This window comes from Monodelphis domestica, chromosome 2, assembly GCF_027887165.1.
Source record: "Monodelphis domestica isolate mMonDom1 chromosome 2, mMonDom1.pri, whole genome shotgun sequence".
NCBI classification, from domain to species: Eukaryota; Metazoa; Chordata; class Mammalia; order Didelphimorphia; family Didelphidae; genus Monodelphis; species Monodelphis domestica.
Genome location: NC_077228.1, coordinates 266473331 through 266492357, shown reverse-complemented (window position 1 = coordinate 266492357; position 19027 = coordinate 266473331). Strand labels below are relative to the sequence as shown.

The window sequence follows — 19027 nt, the reverse complement described above, 5'->3', positions numbered from 1 at the left end:
ACACAGCAGCATTTTCTCTGGTTCAGACTGAGGAGATTAGTTGACTTAGCAGGAATTCATATGGGCTGTCCTTTTAGAAAACATCTATGGTGATTGGTAGATGGAAGAACTTAGGGGAGGTGACATAGGAAAAAAAAAAACCCTATATAAGAAAAGGAATCTCTTGAGCAAGGGATCCTTGGAGGTTTGGATGCTTGGAGATCCTGAGAGCCTTGGAGATAGGATCCTTGGAGACAATCCTTTTGGAGAAAGCTCTTATGAGGATCTCTTGGGAAGAATCTCTTGAGAGAGGCTCTGGAGAAGGGAAGCTCTTGGAGGACAATATCTAAGGAGGTCTTGCTGGAGCTCCTCTGAGGGGACTCTGTCCCTCTGGAGGCTCTGGAGAGAGGCCCTTTAAAACAGTCTCTGGCTGGATCTCTCTCTGGTGAAATCAGCTGAGTTGGAGCTGGCCTGGTGTCCCTAGAATCCTTGCTTAGACAGACCTTGTGGTGAGTGATAAAAGACTAACTGACTGATCTCTCTCTTAAGACTCAGGTCTAGGCCATGTTGGCTTAAGGCCCTTCATACTTATTTCCTTTTCTCTCTCTCTCTCTTTCTTTGATTACTCATTGTATTATTAATTAAATTCTCTATAAAACCCAGTTGACTTGGGCATATTGAATAATTGGGAATATTTCCCTGGCGACCACCTTATATTTGATTTAAAAACCAAGACACTGTAGTGAAACATATTTTCTTTCTTTTTTTTTTTAATTTAAACATTTTTTTATTTGGTCGTTTTCATACATTGTTCATTGGAAACAAAGATCGTTTTCTTTTCTTCCCCCCCCCCCCCCCCCCCCCGCCTTTCCCTCTCCCATAGCCGACGCATGATTCCACTGGTTATCACATGTGTTCTTGACTCGAACCCATTTCCCTGTTGTTGGAATTTGCATTATAGTGTTCATTTAGAGTCTCTCCTCAGTCTTATCTCCTCCAACCCTGTAGTCAAGCAGTTGTTTTTCATCTGTGTTTTTACTCCCACAGTTTATCCTCTGCTTGTGGGTAGTATTTTTTTTTAGATCCCTGCAGATTGTTCAGGGAAATTGCATTGATACTAATGGAGAAGTCTATCACCTTCGATTGTACCACAATGTATCAGTCTCTGTGTATAATGTTTTCCTGGTTCTGCTCCTTTCGCTCTGCATCACTTCCTGGAGGTTGTTCCAGTCTCCATGGAATTCCTCCACTTTATTATTCCTTTGAGCACAATAGTATTCCATCAGTGAAACATATTTTCTGCAGTCACAATTTACTCACCCTCTCTTATATCTAGCATAATTTGTATCTTCCACCATTTTAACTCACTACAGTTTATGACATCAACCATTTTAATTATAACAGTTTAGAGCATCCACTCTTTTAAATCTCACAAGCCAGGCCTGGAGATGGGAGGTCCTAGGTTCAAATCTGGTCTCAGACACTTCCCAGGTATGCGACCTTGGGCAAGTCACTTAACCCCCTTGCCTAGCCCTTACCACTCTTTTGCCTTAGAGCCAATATTGGTTCCAGGACAGAAGGTAAGGGTTTAAAAGGAAATAAAAAATCCTTTTTTATCCTTATATTTTCAATAAATAGTTTATTTTTATATAATAATTTAAAAGAGTCCAAATAATTATTAATTATAATAATTCATACAAAAGAATTATGATGAAGATGAAGATAACATTTCCAGTAACCCCTCTGTTGATGCTGATCCGAGGGCTTCCAGATGTCAATGGATTAGATGGATATAGGACAGGTATCGCTGTCTCTGAAACAGAAGAGGCTGCTTTAAGTAAGAGCACTACTCTGTGTCACCTTCCCAACTCAGACAGAACCAGAGGCAAAATGAGGGAAGCTCTTGGGAGATGTGAGTGGGGAGGCCTGGCTCCAGGTGTTCAATACCTGTTTTCTTCACGCATTCCTGATATTTCAGGCATTTCTTGAGATCAGCAGGACAGTCCCCCAGAATATAGGCCTTGACCTTCTTTTGGGATTGGCTTTTCTGTAAGATTTTCTTGGCTTCCTCAGCCTCTGGACCGGTACCTATCCAACTCCCGTCCTCTAGGGAGAAACTGAGGAATTTCTGTCCATCATAGATGTAGTGCCAGAAGCCCTTGACATCACCATTGATTCTTTTGCAGCCGTAAGTGACCTGGAGAGTATGAGACCCTGATCCCAACCCCAACAAGTTACTATAGTGTATTTAATTCTAAACCTCACAATAGCTGCCACATCCCAAATCACAAAAAGGCAACGTGTGGGGGAAGAATGGGAGATGTTTCCATTCTGTCTCTAGGGTCCCTAAACAGCCTGGCTTTCATACTCACCTCCATTCTCACCATTTCTGAGAGCTATATTCGAAACAATGTCTCTGAGCTCCTTATTTTCCTCTTTGAGGTTCTGGATATCTGCTTTTTCACATGACTTAAAATCCACATGTCGACTCTTGCTATCATAGGTCAGGAATTTGTTGTCATTTATGAAGCCAGAAATGATATATGAGGAGGACTTATTCCAGCCAAAATAGGCTAAAGTTAAGTTGTACCTAAGTGTGGAAACATCTGAGGAAGAGAGGAACAATAATTAGTAAATAAATGCTCTAGTTCCAACCTCCAAGTCACTGGATTGTTTTCATCTAACATTCTAACAAGCATTTGCTGAGAAATGACAAAAGAACCAACAAATAAAAAAGAAAAGCAGTCACTACTCTCCAAGAAATCAGACTCTATAATCTTGTTCATATAAGGTGCTTTTCTTTTGTTTTTGTCCTTTCATAAGGATTAGTTTGTTGCTGAATGAAGTAGACTCAGAGTTCAGAGTTACAGGATGCTGAGTTTCTGAGACTGCATGGATTCTTTTTTAAAAAACCCTTAGGGGGCAGCTCGGTGGCTCAGTGGATTGAGAGTCAGACCTAGAGACAGGAGGTCCCAGGTTCAAATCTGGCTTCAGACACTTCCTAGCTCTGTGACCCTGGGCAAGTCACTTGACCCCCCTTGCCTAGCCCTTACCAATCTTCTGCCTTGGAGCCAATATACAGTATTGACTCCAAGACGGAAGGTAAGGGTTAAAAAAAAAAAAAACTTTAGAGGAGGCAATTAGGTGGCTCAGCAGATAGAGAACCAGGCCTAGAGATGGGAGGTCCTGGGTTCAAATATGTGCTCAGACACTTCCTAGCTATATGACTGTGGGGCAAGTCACTTAACTCTCCTCCCACTGCCTAGCCCTTATTACCCTTCTACCTTAGAGCCAATTCACAGTATTGATCCTAAGGTGGAAGATTAGGGTTTAAAAAAAATCCCTTAGGGAACAGCTGGGTAGCTCAGGGGCCTGAGAGCCAGGCCTAAAGACAGGAGGTCCTGGGTTCAAATTTGACCTCAGATACTTCCTGGCTGTGTGACTGGGCAAATCACTTAATGACAATTGGGGTTAAATAACTTGTCCATGGTCACATAGCTAGGAAGTACCTGAGGCTTAAACCCAGGACCTCCTGTCTCCAGGCCTAAAACACTTTCCTGTCCTTTGGTTCATTTAAAAACGGGACATAACTATATTAATCTGAAGAAACATGGAGATTAAAACTTTTGTGTTTTTTTTTTCCCAGACAAAAAATAGGACAGGCAGCGATTTGATGATTAAGTCTCAGTTAATTTCCACTATGGTAAACAACAAATAACTTAAACAATACACATGAATTTAATAGAGGAAAAAACAGAGGATCTGATGATTCTCCTAAAGAGCAGATCATGTCACCTCCCTACTCTAGTATAAACTCCAGTGGCTCCCTATTTGTCCCCAGAATTTGGTGTTCAAAGCAATTGGAGTTTGTTTTTTCCCTCTGTTTTTTCCTCTATTAAATTCATGTGTATTGTTTAAGTTATTTGTTGTTTACCATAGTGGAAATTAGCTGAGACTTAATCATCCAATCAATGCCTGTCCTATTTTATCTTCAATACTCAAAACAAAAGATCAGATCATTCTTACACTCTAAAGCCTATTTTCATTCCACCTATCATTGACTGTATTTATGCTGTTCCTTTTATTGTCCTGTCATGCTAAGATTATGTATAAAAAAAGGGGGGGGAAAGCACAAGAGACTTATTTATAATATAGTTTCTTTAAATATTAAAAAAAGCAGCACGCTTGCCTACACAGTACATCATAAGCCTATTTGTGACATGAACATGTACAATGAGATGGTGACTTCTGGTGGGATTTGTAAAGAAATGTCACAGCACCATGTATGATGATGATGATGATTCTCCCAGTCTTAACCCAATTTTCACAACATTTCCCATGTTAGTGAACTACACTAAATAAATAGTTCTCTTCCTTTCCTTGGTGGTGAGACATGAGATTGAAAACTATATATATATATATATTTTTTTTTAATCATACACTTAGCATCTGTAGTACAAACTTCAAGTAAACAGGACGACTTAGAAATAAACTTATGGTTGTATAGATTTCAGCAGGATGGACAGTTTTGGTTTTTATTCTGCCCAATTTCCTGCATCCCTGTTCTCAATTCAATACTGTTGATGTCCCATGTGAGCTACACTGGTTGAAAGAGAGTGCTGGGGGAAGAGGACAATGGTGATCATGTGGGGGGCGGGGAGGAGACATAATCTCCATGATCTTTATGTATGGTACACAGTTTGATTTTAAACTTCTCATCAAGATCATCAAGATCAAATGTAAAGGGGGCAGCTGGGTGGCTCAGTGGATTGAGAGCCAGGTCTAGAGGCAGGAGTTCCTGGGTTCAAATCTGGCCCCCCAACACTTCCTAGCTGTGTGACCCAGGACAAGTCACTTCACCTCAATTGCCTATTGGTTCCAAGAAGGAAGGTAAGGGTTTAAAAAGAAAATAACTTTGCTACTAATAGCAATGCAATGATCCAGGACAATTCTGAGAGATTTATGAGAAAGAACACTATCCACATCTAGAGAAAGAATTGTGGGAGTAAACACACAGAAGAAAAACATCTGGAGACTGGAGGTCCTGGATTCAAATATGACCTCAGACACTGCCTAGCTGTGTGACCCTGGGAAAGTCACTTCACCCCCATTGCCTAGCCCTTACCGATTTTCTGCTTTAGAACCAATACTCAGTACTGATTCTAAGACGGAAGGTAAGGGTTTTTATTTTTTTTTAAAAGGCATGGGTAGAGAAAGTGGAGGCACGTATAGTAGTCAGCCATTTCAAGCTTAGTTTACAAGGGGCAGAAGAAATTTTGGCTAACAGCAGGGAGTGAAAGATCAAGTGAGTTTTCCCACACTTCCCCTCCCCCTCCCCCCTCCCCCCTCCCCCCCTCCCCCGCGCGCTCCGGCCTTAGTCGTTCCCTGCCGTCGCCTCCCCCCTCACCCCCCCCCCCTCCTTAGTCAGCTCTCACTTGCCAGAGTAGGTCGGAAACCTCCACAATCTCCCCCAGGGTTACCCCTCATACCATTCCTCGTCCCTCTCCCTAGATCTTTTTCTCTCAAACGGTTTCGGCTTCTGGAATTTAACAGCTACAGTAATTCTCTCCTAAAGTCAGTATATATTCAAGAGAGGCTGCTACTTATTTCACAGACCTGGACCCACAAGTCCAGGAGAAGGTTACGGCATTATTTCTAATTTCAAACCCTTCCTCGGCCAAAATCACCTAGCAACCAGCCTCCCTGGTCAGATCCCTTCCGCTGATACCTTAGGATCTCTGGGGTCCTTCTTCAAAAAGTTTCGTTATTCCGCAGCTGCCTTCTCCCTCCCCACTTCCACACCTATCTACTGCAGCAAATGAGATCACCGAGTATAGTACGGGAAGAAGAGAGCTCAGGACTGAACCCGGTGGTACACGAAAGGTGTGGCAGATTGAAGAGGAGCCCTCTGATAGGCAGGAGGAGAAACGAGAGAGGGTACTGCCAGAAAAACCTACAAAGAAAAGAATATCGAGGAGAGGGTGACGATCAGAGTTCAAGGCTGCAGAGCAGGGGGACAATGAAGATTGAGAAAAGGCCATTAGACCGAGGGCAAAATTTCTATCTCTATATGTCAATAACAGAGAAAGATCAGATTAATGAATTCGGCGTGCAAACAAAAAAACGAGAAAAAGAACACATTTTTTAAAACCCCAAATTAAACACCAAGTTAGAAATCCTGAAAATCAACGGAGATGAATGAAACGGAAAGAAAACCACTGAAACATACATAAATACAAGGAGCTAGTTTTATGAAGAAAAAAAAGCCCTTGTTGGTCTATTTTATTAATAGATCAATCACTGCCACTAGCCCAGTCCTTGTAAGACTACACTTACTGCTCACTCACTACTGCTTACTCCTCTTCTCTACCTGCTTCCCAACTCCCACTTGTCTAAGGTTCCAGAATTCCTACTATTCATGCTTAGGGCTGGGTCCAACTTCCTACTCCACAACTCCGGACCCCATTCCGGACCCTGTGTTCCTTTTCTTCAGGTCCCCATGCCGGGGAATCTGTCATCTATTTTTTCCATTTAGACTAGGTAGCGTTCTGAAAGTTCCAGTTCATCTTATATCTCCATCTCTCGGAGATGGACTCACCGGACTCACCACAAGGGAAATCCTGAACAGTCGAGGCCGCTCCGTCTATTTTTAGTACACACAACAGGATCCCGCAAAGGCCGAGACAAGTTGGGGCCATTAGGTCTCTTCTCATGCTCCAAATTAGACCAAAGGAGCGCTCCAGCAAATGAATCGCCCTCTGCTATCGCCGCTTAACTTAAAGACTCATAACTAGACTTGCGCGGCTCAGTCAAGTGTCCCTCCCCATTCCCGCCCTCTAAGGGGGACGTAACGCATAAATTTCTGCGAGAACCGGAAAAGCTAAATTGCGATTAAGCGGGAAATTTGGCAAAAACAAAAACAAAACATAAACAAAAACAACAAGAGAGTTCGTACTAAGAAGCCCTGGATGAAGGAAAGAAAGCTTTCGAGCGCAAAGGTAGGAAGGTCTCCAGTCAGCGGTGAAGGGAAGCACCTAGTTTGTGGGAGCGTAGTACAGATAATGATGACGTATAATCCACACAACAAAGCTGGAAGGTGAGAAAAGAAATAAAGAACCCATTTTGACTCGGTTAAAGGCAGAAGAGAGTCAAACCGTTCTTTTGCTTGTAAGATCCAGCTTTATCTAACTCCACTAGTGCCCTTCACTCACCTCCCGTCTCCTTAAATCGTTTCCACGGGGGGCAATTCTGCGGGCTCCTTGCAGTTAGACTGTCTTGCTGTTGCCTTTCTCAGTCTGTCAGGATAATTGCTGTTGCCTGGTGGGCGCAGTCTGTCAGGAAGCGTAGATTTCACTTTCTAAACACCCTTAAAACTTCCGTCGAGAGCCCTCTTTCATCCGCTTTCAGTTTCCAATTCCACCACCTATGCCCTCTGTAACGATGACGGAACAGGCCATCTCCTTTGCCGCGGACTTTTCCAAGACCGCGGTGGCCCCCTTCGAGAGAGTCAAGCTACTATTGCAGGTGCAGCATGCAAGTAAACAAATTGCTGCAGATAAGCAGCACAAAGGCATTATGGACTGTATAGTCCGAATTCCAAAGGAACAAGGGATGCTTTCCTTCTGGCGGGTAACTTAGCAAATGTCATCAGATCCCCACCCAGGCCCTTAACTTCGCCTTTAAGGATAAGTATAAGCAGATGTTTTTGGGAGGAGCAATTTTGCTCACAAAATTGCACACAATTTTGCTCACAAAATTGCACACAATTTTGGAGGTATTTTGCTGGCAATCTTGCCTCTGGTGGTACGTAGCTGGAGCCACTTCTCTCTGCTTTGTCTACCCATTGGATTTTTCTAGAACCCGCTTGGCAGCTGATGTTGGGAAATCTGACACTGAGAGAGAATTCAAAGGCCTGGGAGACTGCCTTGTGAAAATCACCAAGTCTGATGGAATTCGGGGCTCATATCAAGGTTTCAATGTCCCAGTGCAGGATATTATCTGTAGAGCAGCCTATTTTGGAATCTATGATACAGCAAAAGGTATGCTTCCAGATCCTAAGAACACCCATATTGTGATAAGTTGAATGATTGCTCAAACAGTGACCGCTGTAGCAGGTGTGGTATCCCTTTGATACAGTAAGACGGGGCCTGGGCGCAAAGGAGCTGATATCATGTACACTGGGACAATTGACTGCTGGAGGAAGATTGCTAAAATGAGGGTGGCAAAGCTTTCTTCAAGGGTACCTGGTCCAATGTTCTTAGAGGCATGGATGGAGCTTTTGTACTTGTCCTGTATGATGAATTGAAGAAAGTAATCTAAGTACATCCTACCAAAAAATGGAAACAGTGAATATAGATCATGTAGAATACTTAACAAATCTTAGCATTTTGGACCATTGACCTTCAAGAAATTCCTGTTGTCTTTTTATCCAGGCCAGATCATGTTTGTAGAGAAGTCAGGAAAAGCTCTTAGAAAAAAGGACTCATTTATTGTGATCCATTATTCACACAATGGAACTGATGGTGATTCAGTATATTGATTCTATTGGTTTGGGGGGAAATAACCATTACTGTGGGTCCGAGGAGGCAGATCAACTTAGACCATCTAGTTTAATGCTATTTTGTAGGACCATAAATTTGTGTTTAAGTAATTTATTTAAAGAAAAAAAAATCATGTCTCCCATTTGTATTTAAGCACTATATATACTATTTTGCACAGCTGTCTATTTGGCAGTTATGATGATCTGTGTTGGGCATTCTGCTGTAAAACAATAAATACACAGAACACTCTAAAAAAAAAAACTTCCGTCGATTTAATTTTTTTTGAAGCTAGAGAAGGCTGGGGAGAGTCACAGAGTTTAGATCTCTGATCATATCCTTCTCTGTTTTCGTTGGCTTGTTTCTTCCTCCCTTTCTAAATGTTTCAATCCCCTCTTTACATTCAAGTCTCCTGATTTTCTGCCATCTCTGGGAGACATAAATGAAAAGGGCAATAGATAGATAGATAGATAGATAGATAGATAGATAGATAGATAGATAGATAGATAGATAGAAGGCTGGAGACAGGTAGATATAGATTCCTGTCATGTTGTACATCAAGCTGCCTTTTCCATCTTGTAATAGCTCAATGCATGTGTTCAATTCAAAAAACCATTATGAAATACTGGATGCCTCAGAGACAACTTTATCAACCAATAAACTTTCATTAAATCTTACTGTTTTGCTGAGGCACAGCTTCAGGAACCAGGGAACAAAAAACAACAGCAACAACAAAACAGAAATAGTCCCTGCCCTTAAGGAGCCTACACAGGAGATGGTTTATAAATCAGAAAATTCAAGATATACAAAGAGCAAATGACAGATTATCTTGGAGAAGATAATACTAGCAGCTGTAGAACCAGAAAAGGAACTGCAGGAGGTAAAATGTAAAGGTACCATGTTTTCCTGTGTTTTTTGAAAGAAAAACTTTATTTCCAAATCAAAAAGTTCTTTTTGCAGGAGCAGAGCCTGGTATTGCCAGTCTCCTATAGAGGGATTTCTTTCCCAAAGAGACATTTATAAAAAGAAGTCAATCTCCCTGTAAGATTGGACCCAGGTAAACTGACCAATGGATAAAGATTGCCCCAGCCCCAGGGCAGTGCCAGACCCAGCATCCTGCACCCCTCTGAGGTAAGGTTGTACAGTTTTCTTGGCTCTTAGTAAACTAAAACCTGGCCACACACCTAAGGTGTCAAGGCCAGAGTGAAGCCAACAAACCCTTGCCTGACTCCCAGCCAGTTCAGGCACTGTCCTGTGGCCCCACAAGGCAGGAATAGTACAAGCAGGCCTCCCTTCACTATTGCTGCCCCAAAGCTAAAAAGGACCAGCCATGCTCACTCTCAGATGCCCCATCACACCTGTTAGAGGGGGCGGTCCTCGATGAGAGCTGTCCCCATTCTGAGCACCCAAATCCTGTGGATTCCAACAGCATTTCTGGCTGCCTAGCTGGCCTCCAGGGTAGAACCTAACAAAGGCACCTTTAAGAGCCTTCTCCCTCATCACAATTTACATTCAGACTAACATGTAAGTGCCCACCATCATTTCCAAGCATTCGTGTATCAGTGCCCCCACCAAAAACCAACCAAACAAATAAACAAAAACAGAAAACAGTTCTTATCCAGCTTAGCCAGTAAAATCTCACAGGAACCACTAACGAGAGCAGCTGCTCCCATTCCATCAATTATATGTGCGTTTAATGTATATGGATTTTAAATGAATGCTATTATGTTTTATTACTGCCAACTATGTTGATTCAGAAAGCTCTATAGTGGCAGTAATACCTCTATATTTGTATGTCTACATATATAAAATGATATACATGCACACATATATACACATATATGTGTGTGTATGTAAATATATATAAAACAAATTGAATAAAGGAAAAATATATTTTAACTATTTATGCTTGCTGGTAGATGTGCCCTGATCAGTGCTGGTCATTGGTCTCATAGTGCTACTGGTTGTTGTTAGATGCTGCTTGACTCAGAGTTGCTGAACTCCTTTCTGCCTTTTTTTTTCCCCAGCTAGATTCCTTGGCTAAGGTTCTACTTCTTCCAGGAAAGAGGAATGGGGAAAAGAAAAGAAGAAGCATTTATACAGTACCTACTATGTGCCAGCCCTTTATAAATATCTCATTTCATCTTCACAACAGCCCTAAGACGTCAATGCTATTATTACTCCCATTTAATAGATGAGGAAAAGGTAGCAAGTAGAAGTCAAGTGACTTACGCAGAACACAAAGCTACCTAGTAAGTGTCTGAGGCTGGATTTGTACTAAGGTCTCAACTCTTCAAAAGTAAAAAGCTTAAAAAGAAGGATTTTAAATAAAATTTATAAAATGCTATTAGCCCTCAAGTAATTTATTGGTTACCAAGTCAGAAGAGTGGCCTCTCAGCCAGATTAATTTGTTATAATTGAGTATCTCTATTCTTTCTCTCATCAAACTCCTTATACCAAAAACAAACAAACACAAACACACACACACACTCACCGCCCCCCCCCACACACACCCCCCTAGGATGCTGTTAAACTTAACTTATTTTTTATCTAGCAAACTGCTTTAAAATGCAAATTACCAGCAAGCACAATTTAAAACAGCAAAGAAATCCTTAGGAGTTGCCTGTTACAAGTAGCAATAAATCAAGAGAGAGAAAAAAAGAGTGCAAGAATTTACCATTGTTCTAGAACTTTTTCCAAACCTCCATAATTTTTTCACTTTGTGCTGACTTACCTTAATAAACCAATCTGTAAGTCAAAGAAAGCAAAAGGCTATAAGCCACCACGAATGAATCTTAAAATCAGTCCTCTCTCTCTCTCTCTCTCTCTTTCTCTCTCTCTCTCTCTCTCTCTCTCTCTCTCTCTCTCTCTCTCTCTCTCTCTCTCTCTCTCTCTCCTCTTTTCTTCTCTTCTCTCTCTCTCCTTTCCCTGTCTATCTCTTTGTCTCTCTCCTCTCCTCTTCTCTCTGTCTCTCTGTCTCCCCTGCTCTCTCTTTCTCCTTCCCTTCTCCCAATCTCTCTGCCTTTGTCAATCTCTTTTTCTCTCTCTCTCCTTTCCACAGAGATTTTAAAACTTCTGCTGTAGCAAAAAATTCTACCCTCCAATTTCAGTCCCTCAAAAGGAAGGAAGCAAACAAGTATGATTGCTCTACATTGTTTGTAAGAAACACTTGAGACTTAAAGATTTACACATTAAAACATAAAGGGCTGGAGAAAATTTAATTATGCCTCAGAAGTACTCCAAAAAAGGAAAGAAAAGCAATCATGATCTCAGATAAGGTAACAGTAAAAAGAGTGATAAACAGGAAGACTACATTATACTTAAAGCCACATGTAAACACAATGCAAAAAAAGTTATATTCATTTATGGTTCTTGAAACTAACAATTCAAATTTAATTGGAGGTAAAAGAATTTAGTCCTAAAGAATTGGTAGGTCAAAGAACAGATCATAAGTATAATAGATGATTTCATCAAATAAATTTATTTTTTTCTTTTATTTTTTCATTAAAAATTTTGTTTAATTAGATGATTTAGAATATTTTTCCATGGTTACAAGACTCATGTTCTTTCCCTCCCCTCTCCCACCCCTTCCCATATCTGACATGTAATTCCACTGGGTTTAACATGCATCAAATAAAATTATAACAAGACAACATACCTAAACTTTGGGATGCAGCCCTCAGGGGAAATGTTATATATATAAATACCTTCATTAATAAACAATACAATATTTACTTGAATTTCTAATTGTTGATTTTGTTGGACTTCAGCCAAAAGGTTACTAAGATTTACAAATCAGAGTGTGATCAGATTAGCCCAATTAAAAGTCATCTGAAAACTAATAATAATAATGGTTTTGCTGACAAACAGATAATATTATCTTTGGCTGTGGGAGAATGGAATAAGCATTTATATAGCACCTACTATGTGCTAAGTATTGTACTGAATCAAACAGAAGTTAAATGACTTAACCAAGGTCACATAGTAAGTGTCTGACATTGGATTTGAACTCAGGTCTTCCTTTGCACTCCTGGCCCAATGTTCTATCCATTGCACCTAGCTGCTGTAGTTAAAAATATGCCAAGTGCTCTAAAAGCAGGTTTCCTCAATAATTTTCACCCAGTTGGGAGACTGAGGCATATAGGTGGTGCATTATATAGAATGTCAAGCCTAGAGTAAGCAGAATCTTGAGTTCAAATGTGACCTCAGACACTTGCTTGCTGTGTGACCCTGGGTAAGTTACTTAATCCTGTTTGCCTTAGTTTTCTCATCTGTAAAATGAGCCAGAGAAGGAAATGGCAAACTACTCTAGTTATCTCTGTCAAGGAAACTCCAAATGGGACAAAGAGAAGGCACAACTGAACAACAAAAGGACACTTTGTTTTCCTAGGCCAGTCTGATAGATCTCATCTTTTACTATAACAATGTCTCCAATTTCTAATTTTTGTCTGCACTGTAGCTGCCCCCAAGGTTGAGGATTTTGATTAACAGCTATATGGGTAGTCAGCCAGATGATCTTTCTTTGAGGGATTTTAATGGACTTACTTACCAGGCTTCAGGGAGCGATGTGGCCCATCTGGAGCTTTTGGCCAGACCTCCTGGTCCTGTCAATGGAAGGCTTCCAAACATTTTATTGATGCCTAAAAATTTAATGCAACATTATTGGTCAAATGGAGATTTGCATCATGCAGCACAAGTTTGGGGGTTTTATCATGGGTCTTCCCATGAATACCTCATGAGAGAGAAGGCCAGTTTTTTTTTTTATTTTCAAACATTTTTTATTTTTTTTGTTTTTTATTTATTTTATTTTTTTTAATTTTATAGTATTTTATTTGATCATTTCCATGCATTTTTCATTAAAGACAAAGATCATTTTCTTTTCCTCCCTCCCACCCCCCGTGGCCGACGCGTGATTCCACTGGTATCATATGTGTTCTTGACTTGAACCCATTGCCATGTTGTTAGTATTTGCATCAGAGTGTTCGCTCCGAGTCTTTCCTCTGTCATGTCCCCTCAGCCATTGTAGTCAGGCAGTTGCTTTTCCTCGGTGTTTCTACTCCCTCAGTTTGTCCTCTGCTTTTGGATAGTGTTTTTTTCTCCTTGATCCCTGCAGATTGTGCGGGGACATTACACCGCCACTAATGGAGAAGTCCATTACGTTCGATGATACCACAGTGTGTTTGTCTCTGTGTACAATGTTCTCCTGGTTCTGCTCCTCTCGCTCTGCATCACTTCCTGGAGGTTGTTCCAGTTCACATGGAAATCCTCCACTTTATTATTACTTTGAGCACAATAGTATTCCATCACCAACATATACCACAATTTGCTCAGCCATTCCCCAATTGATGGGCATCCCCTCATTTCCAATTTTTGGCCACCACAAAGAGCGCAGCTATGAATATTTTTGTACAAGTCTTTTTGTCCATTATCTCTTTGGGGTACAGACGCAGCAGTGCTATGGCTGGGTCAAAGGGTAGACATTCTTTTATCGCCCTTTGTGCATAGTTCCAAATTGCCCTCCAGAATGGCTGGATCAGTTCACAACTCCACCAGCAATGAATTAATGTCCCTACTTTGCCACATCCCCTCCAGCATTCATTACTTTCCATAACTGTCATGTTAGCCAATCTGCTAGGTGTGAGGTGATACCTCAGAGTTGTTTTGATTTGCATCTCTCTGATTATAAGAGATGTGGAGCACTTCTTCATGTGCTTATTAATAGTTTTGATTTCTTTATCTGAGAACTGCCTATCCATGTCCCTTGCCCATTTATCAATTGGGGAATGGCTTGATTTTTTGTACAATTGATTTAGCTCTTTATAAATTTGAGTAATTAAACCTTTGTCAGAGGTTTTTATGAAGATTTTTTCCCAACTTGTTGTTTTCCTTCTGATTTTAGTTACATTGCTTTTGTTTGTACAAAAGCCTTTTAATTTGATGTAGTCGAAATTATTTATTTTACATTTTGTGATTCTCTCTATGTCTTGCTTGGTTTTAAAGTCTTTCCCCTCCCAAAGGTCTGACATGTATACTATTCTGTGTTTACCCAATTTACTTATGGTTTCCTTCTTTATGTTTAAGTCTTTCACCCATTTTGAATTTATCTTGGTGTAGGGTGTGAGGTGTTGATCAATTCCTAATCTCTCCCACACTGTCTTCCAATTTTCCCAGCAGTTCTTATCAAATAGTGAATTTTTGTCCCAAGACCTGGGATCTTTGGGTTTATCGTATACTATCTGGCTGAGGTCGCTTTCCCCCAGTCTATTCCACTGATCCTCCTTTCTGTCTCTTAGCCAGTACCAAATTGTTTTGATGACTGCTGCTTTGTAATATAGTTTGAGGTCTGGGACTGCTAGGCCCCCCTCATTAGTGTTTTTTTTCATTATTTCCCTGGATATCCTTGATCTTTTGTTATTCCAAATGAACTTTGTTATGCTTTTTTCCAAATCCGTAAAGAAAATTTTTGGGAGTTCCATGGGTATGGCACTAAATAGATAAATAAGTTTGGGCAGGATAGTCATTTTTATTATGTTGGCTCGTCCTACCCATGAGCAGTTAATGTTTTTCCAATTGCTCAAGTCTAGTTTTAGTTGTGTGGCGAGTGTTTTGTAGTTGTGTTCATATAGTTCCTGTGTTTGTCTTGGGAGGTAGATTCCTAGGTATTTTATTTTGTCTAAGGTGATTTTGAATGGGATTTCTCTTTCTAGTTTTTGCTGCTGAGCTGTGTTGGAGATATATAGAAAAGCTGATGACTTATGTGGGTTTATTTTGTATCCTGCAACTTTGCTAAAGTTGTTGATTATTTCAATTAGCTTTTTGGTTGAATCTCTAGGATTCTTTAAGTAGACCATCATGTCATCTGCAAAAAGTGATAACTTGGTCTCCTCCTTGCCTATTTGGATGCCTTCAATTTCTTTTTCTTCTCTAATTGCTACTGCTAGTGTTTCTAGTACGATGTCAAATAATAGAGGTGATAATGGGCATCCTTGTTTCACTCCTGATCTTATTGGGAATGCATCTAGTTTATCCCCATTGCAAATGATATTAGCTGATGGTTTTAGATATATACTGTTTATTATTTTTAGGAATGACCCTTCTATTCCTATGCTTTCTAGTGTTTTTAATAGGAATGGGTGTTGTATTTTATCAAAGGCTTTTTCTGCATCTATTGAGATAATCATGTGGTTCTTGTTGGTTTGCTTGTTAATGTGGTCAATTATGTGGATGGTTTTCCTAATATTGAACCAGCCCTGCATCCCTGGTATAAATCCTACTTGATCATGGTGGATGACCCTTCTGATCACTTGCTGAAGTCTTTTTGCTAGTATCCTATTTAAGATTTTTGCATCTATATTCATTAGGGAGATTGGTCTATAGTTTTCTTTCTCTGTTTTTGACCTGCCTGGTTTTGGAATCAGTACCATGTTTGTGTCATAAAAGGAGTTTGGTAGAACTCCCTCTTTGCTTATTATGTCAAATAGTTTGTATAGTATTGGGATTAACTGTTCTCTGAATGTTTGATAGAATTCACTGGTGAATCCATCAGGCCCTGGGGATTTTTTCTTAGGAAGTTCTTTGATGGCTTGTTGGATTTCATTTTCTGATATGGGATTATTTAAGAATTCTATTTCCTCTTCTGTTAGTCTAGGCAGTTTGTATTTTTGTATATATTCATCCATATCACTTAAATTGGTATATTTATTGCCATATAATTGGGCAAAGTAATTTCTAATGATTGCCTTAATTTCCTCTTCCTCAGAGGTGATGTCCCCCTTTTCATCTTTGATGCTGTTAATTTGCTTTTCTTCCTTCCTTTTTTTAATTAGATTGACCAGTACTTTGTCTATTTTGTTTGTTTTTTCAAAGTACCAGCTTCTTGTCTTATTTATTAAATCAATAGTTCTATCACTTTCAATTTTATTAATTTCTCCCTTAATTTTTAGGATTTCTAGTTTGGTTTTCTGCTGGGGGTTTTTAATTTGGTCACTTTCGAGTTTTTTTATTTGCATTTCCAATTGATTGATCTCTGCTCTCCCTAGTTTGTTAATATATGCACTCAGGGATATGAATTTACCTCTGATTACTGCTTTGGCTGCATCCCAAAAGGTTTGAAAGGATGTCTCGCCATTGTCATTTTCCTCGATGAAATTATTAATTGTTTCTATGATTTCTTCTCTAACTAAATGATTTTGGAGTATCATATTGTTTAGTTTCCAATTAGTTTTTGATTTGGTTTTCCATGTACCATTACTGATCGTTATTTTTATTGCCTTGTAGTCTGAAAAGGCTGCATTTATTATTTCTGCTTTTCTGCATTTGTGTGCCATGTTTCTGTGACCTAATGTATGGTCAATCTTTGTGAATGTGCCATGTGGTGCTGAGAAGAAGGTGTATTCCTTTTTATCCCTATTTATTTTTCTCCATATGTCTATTAATTCTAATTTTTCTAAGATTTCGTTCACTTCTTTTACCTCTTTCTTATTTATTTTTTGATTTGATTTATCTAAATTTGATAATGGTTGGTTCAAGTCTCCCACTAATATGGTTTTACTGTCTATTTCTTCCTTCAATTCTCCTAGTTTCTCCATTAGAAATTTGGGTGCTATATTATTTGGTGCATATATGTTGATTAGTGATATTTCCTCATTATCTAAAGTCCCTTTTAACAAAATATAATAACCTTCCCTATCCCTTTTGATCAGGTCTATTTTTGCATTGGCTTTATCACATATCATGATTGCCACTCCTGCCTTCTTTCTGTCACTTGAGGCCCAGAAGGTCTTACTCCATCCTTTAATTCTGACCTTGTGGGTGTCTACCCGCCTCATGTGTGTTTCTTGGAGACAACATATGGTAGGGTTTTGGATTCTAATCCATTCTTCTATTTGTTTACGTTTTATGGGTGAGTTCATCCCATTCATGTTCAATGTTATGACTGTCACTTGTGGACTCCTTGGCATTTTGATATCCTTCCCTAATTCTAACCTTTCTTCTTCAGCTCTACCTTTTAGTCCAGTGATTTACTTTAAATCAGTCCCCCTTGTATTTCCCTTTCTACCCCCCTCCCTTCTAATTCCCTCCCTTATTTTCCCCTGTAGTCTTTTTAAAAATTCCCCCCCCCACCCTCTCCCTCCCTTGTACTGCTTCCCTCCCCACCAGTCTGTTTTTTACCCTTCTACTCCTCTATAGGGCGCAAATCTATTCTCTTCCCCAATGGATTGGATTGTTCTTCCCTCTTTGGGTCAGTTTCAAAGTACGTAAGAGTTGAATATTTCCTATCTCCGACCTCTTTACCCTTCCAGTGTATCGATGTTCTCCCCCCTCCCGCCATGAGCTTCTTTGTGACATATAAATTTACCGCCATTTGTTTCTTTTCCCATTTCTTTTAGTCATAACCTCTTTTCTTTTTTAGCTTTAGTCATGTATATATATATATATATATACATACACATGTATATGTATTTATGCATGCATATCTCTATATACCTATTTATGTCTTGTCCTTTCATCCTATACAGTTTGTCACTGTTCCCTCTGAGTGTAGTTCTTCTAGCTGCTTAGGTGATAGCAACAGTTTTTAAGAGTTGCCAATGACCTCTTTTCTTATAGGGATACATATCATTTTAACTTATTGAGTCTCTTAAAAAAAACCTTTGTTGTTGTTGTTGTTTTTCCCCTCTTTTTTAATTACCTTTTGATGATTCTCTTGAATTCTGTGGTTGGACTTCGAATTTTCTGTTCAGGTCTGGTCTTTTATTTATGAATGCTTGGAATTCCTCTGTTGTGTTAAATGACCATACTTTCCCCTGTAAGGATATAGTCAGTTTTGATGGGTATTTTATTCTTGGCTGTAGGCCTAGTTCCCTTGCTTTCCGGAATATCATATTCCATGCCTTTCGGTCCTTCAGTGTGGATGCAGACAGATCCTGTGTTATCCTCACCATGTTTCCATGGTATCTGAATGGTTTCTTTTTGGCAGCTTGTAATACCTGTTCTTTTATCTGATTGTTTTTGAATTTGGCTATAACATTTCTTGGTGTTGTCAGTTGGGGATTAAAAACAGGGGGTGATCTGTGGATTCTTTCAATCTCCACTTTCCCCTCTTGTTCTAGGATTTCGGGACAGTTTTCCTGGATAATTTCCTCTAGTATTATGTCCAGGCTTTTTCTTTTGTCGTGGTCTTCTGGTAGTCCAATTATTCTTAAATTGTCTCTTCTTGAACGATTTTCTAAATCGTCTGTTTTGTGAATGAGATGCTTCACATTTTCCTCAATTTTTTCATTCTTTTTGTTTTGTCTTATAGTGTCCTGCTGCCTTGTGAGGTCACTTGATTCTAGTTGTTTTACTCGGGTTCTTAAAGATTGGATTTCATCTTTGGCTTTTTGGTCGTCTTTTTCCTTCTGGTCTGAGTTTCTTTGAAGACTGTCTTTCATCCTCTTTATCTCGTCTTTCATCTCCTTTGCTTCATCTTTCATCTCCTTTGCCTCATTTTCCAGCTGGATGATTTTGGC

General features: G+C 39.7%; 1 protein-coding gene and 1 pseudogene across 2 annotated transcripts; one reads left to right on the top strand and one right to left on the bottom strand.

The window, feature by feature from the left end:
- Positions 1–848: 848 nt before the first annotated feature.
- On the bottom strand, positions 849–7013 carry ULBP-like (UL16-binding protein-like). Of its 2 annotated transcripts, none has more exons than XM_056814067.1 (4): positions 6578–7013; positions 2352–2585; positions 1927–2193; positions 849–1792 (listed from the first exon to the last, which is right to left on the bottom strand). In XM_056814067.1, exons 1-4 carry the CDS (start codon positions 6690–6692, stop codon positions 1662–1664), a joined length of 747 nt encoding a protein of 248 aa, XP_056670045.1. In that variant the 5' UTR covers positions 6693–7013; the 3' UTR covers positions 849–1661.
- On the top strand, positions 6985–12012 carry LOC107651415 (ADP/ATP translocase 3-like; annotated as a pseudogene).
- The last annotated feature ends 7015 nt before the right edge of the window (positions 12013–19027 follow it).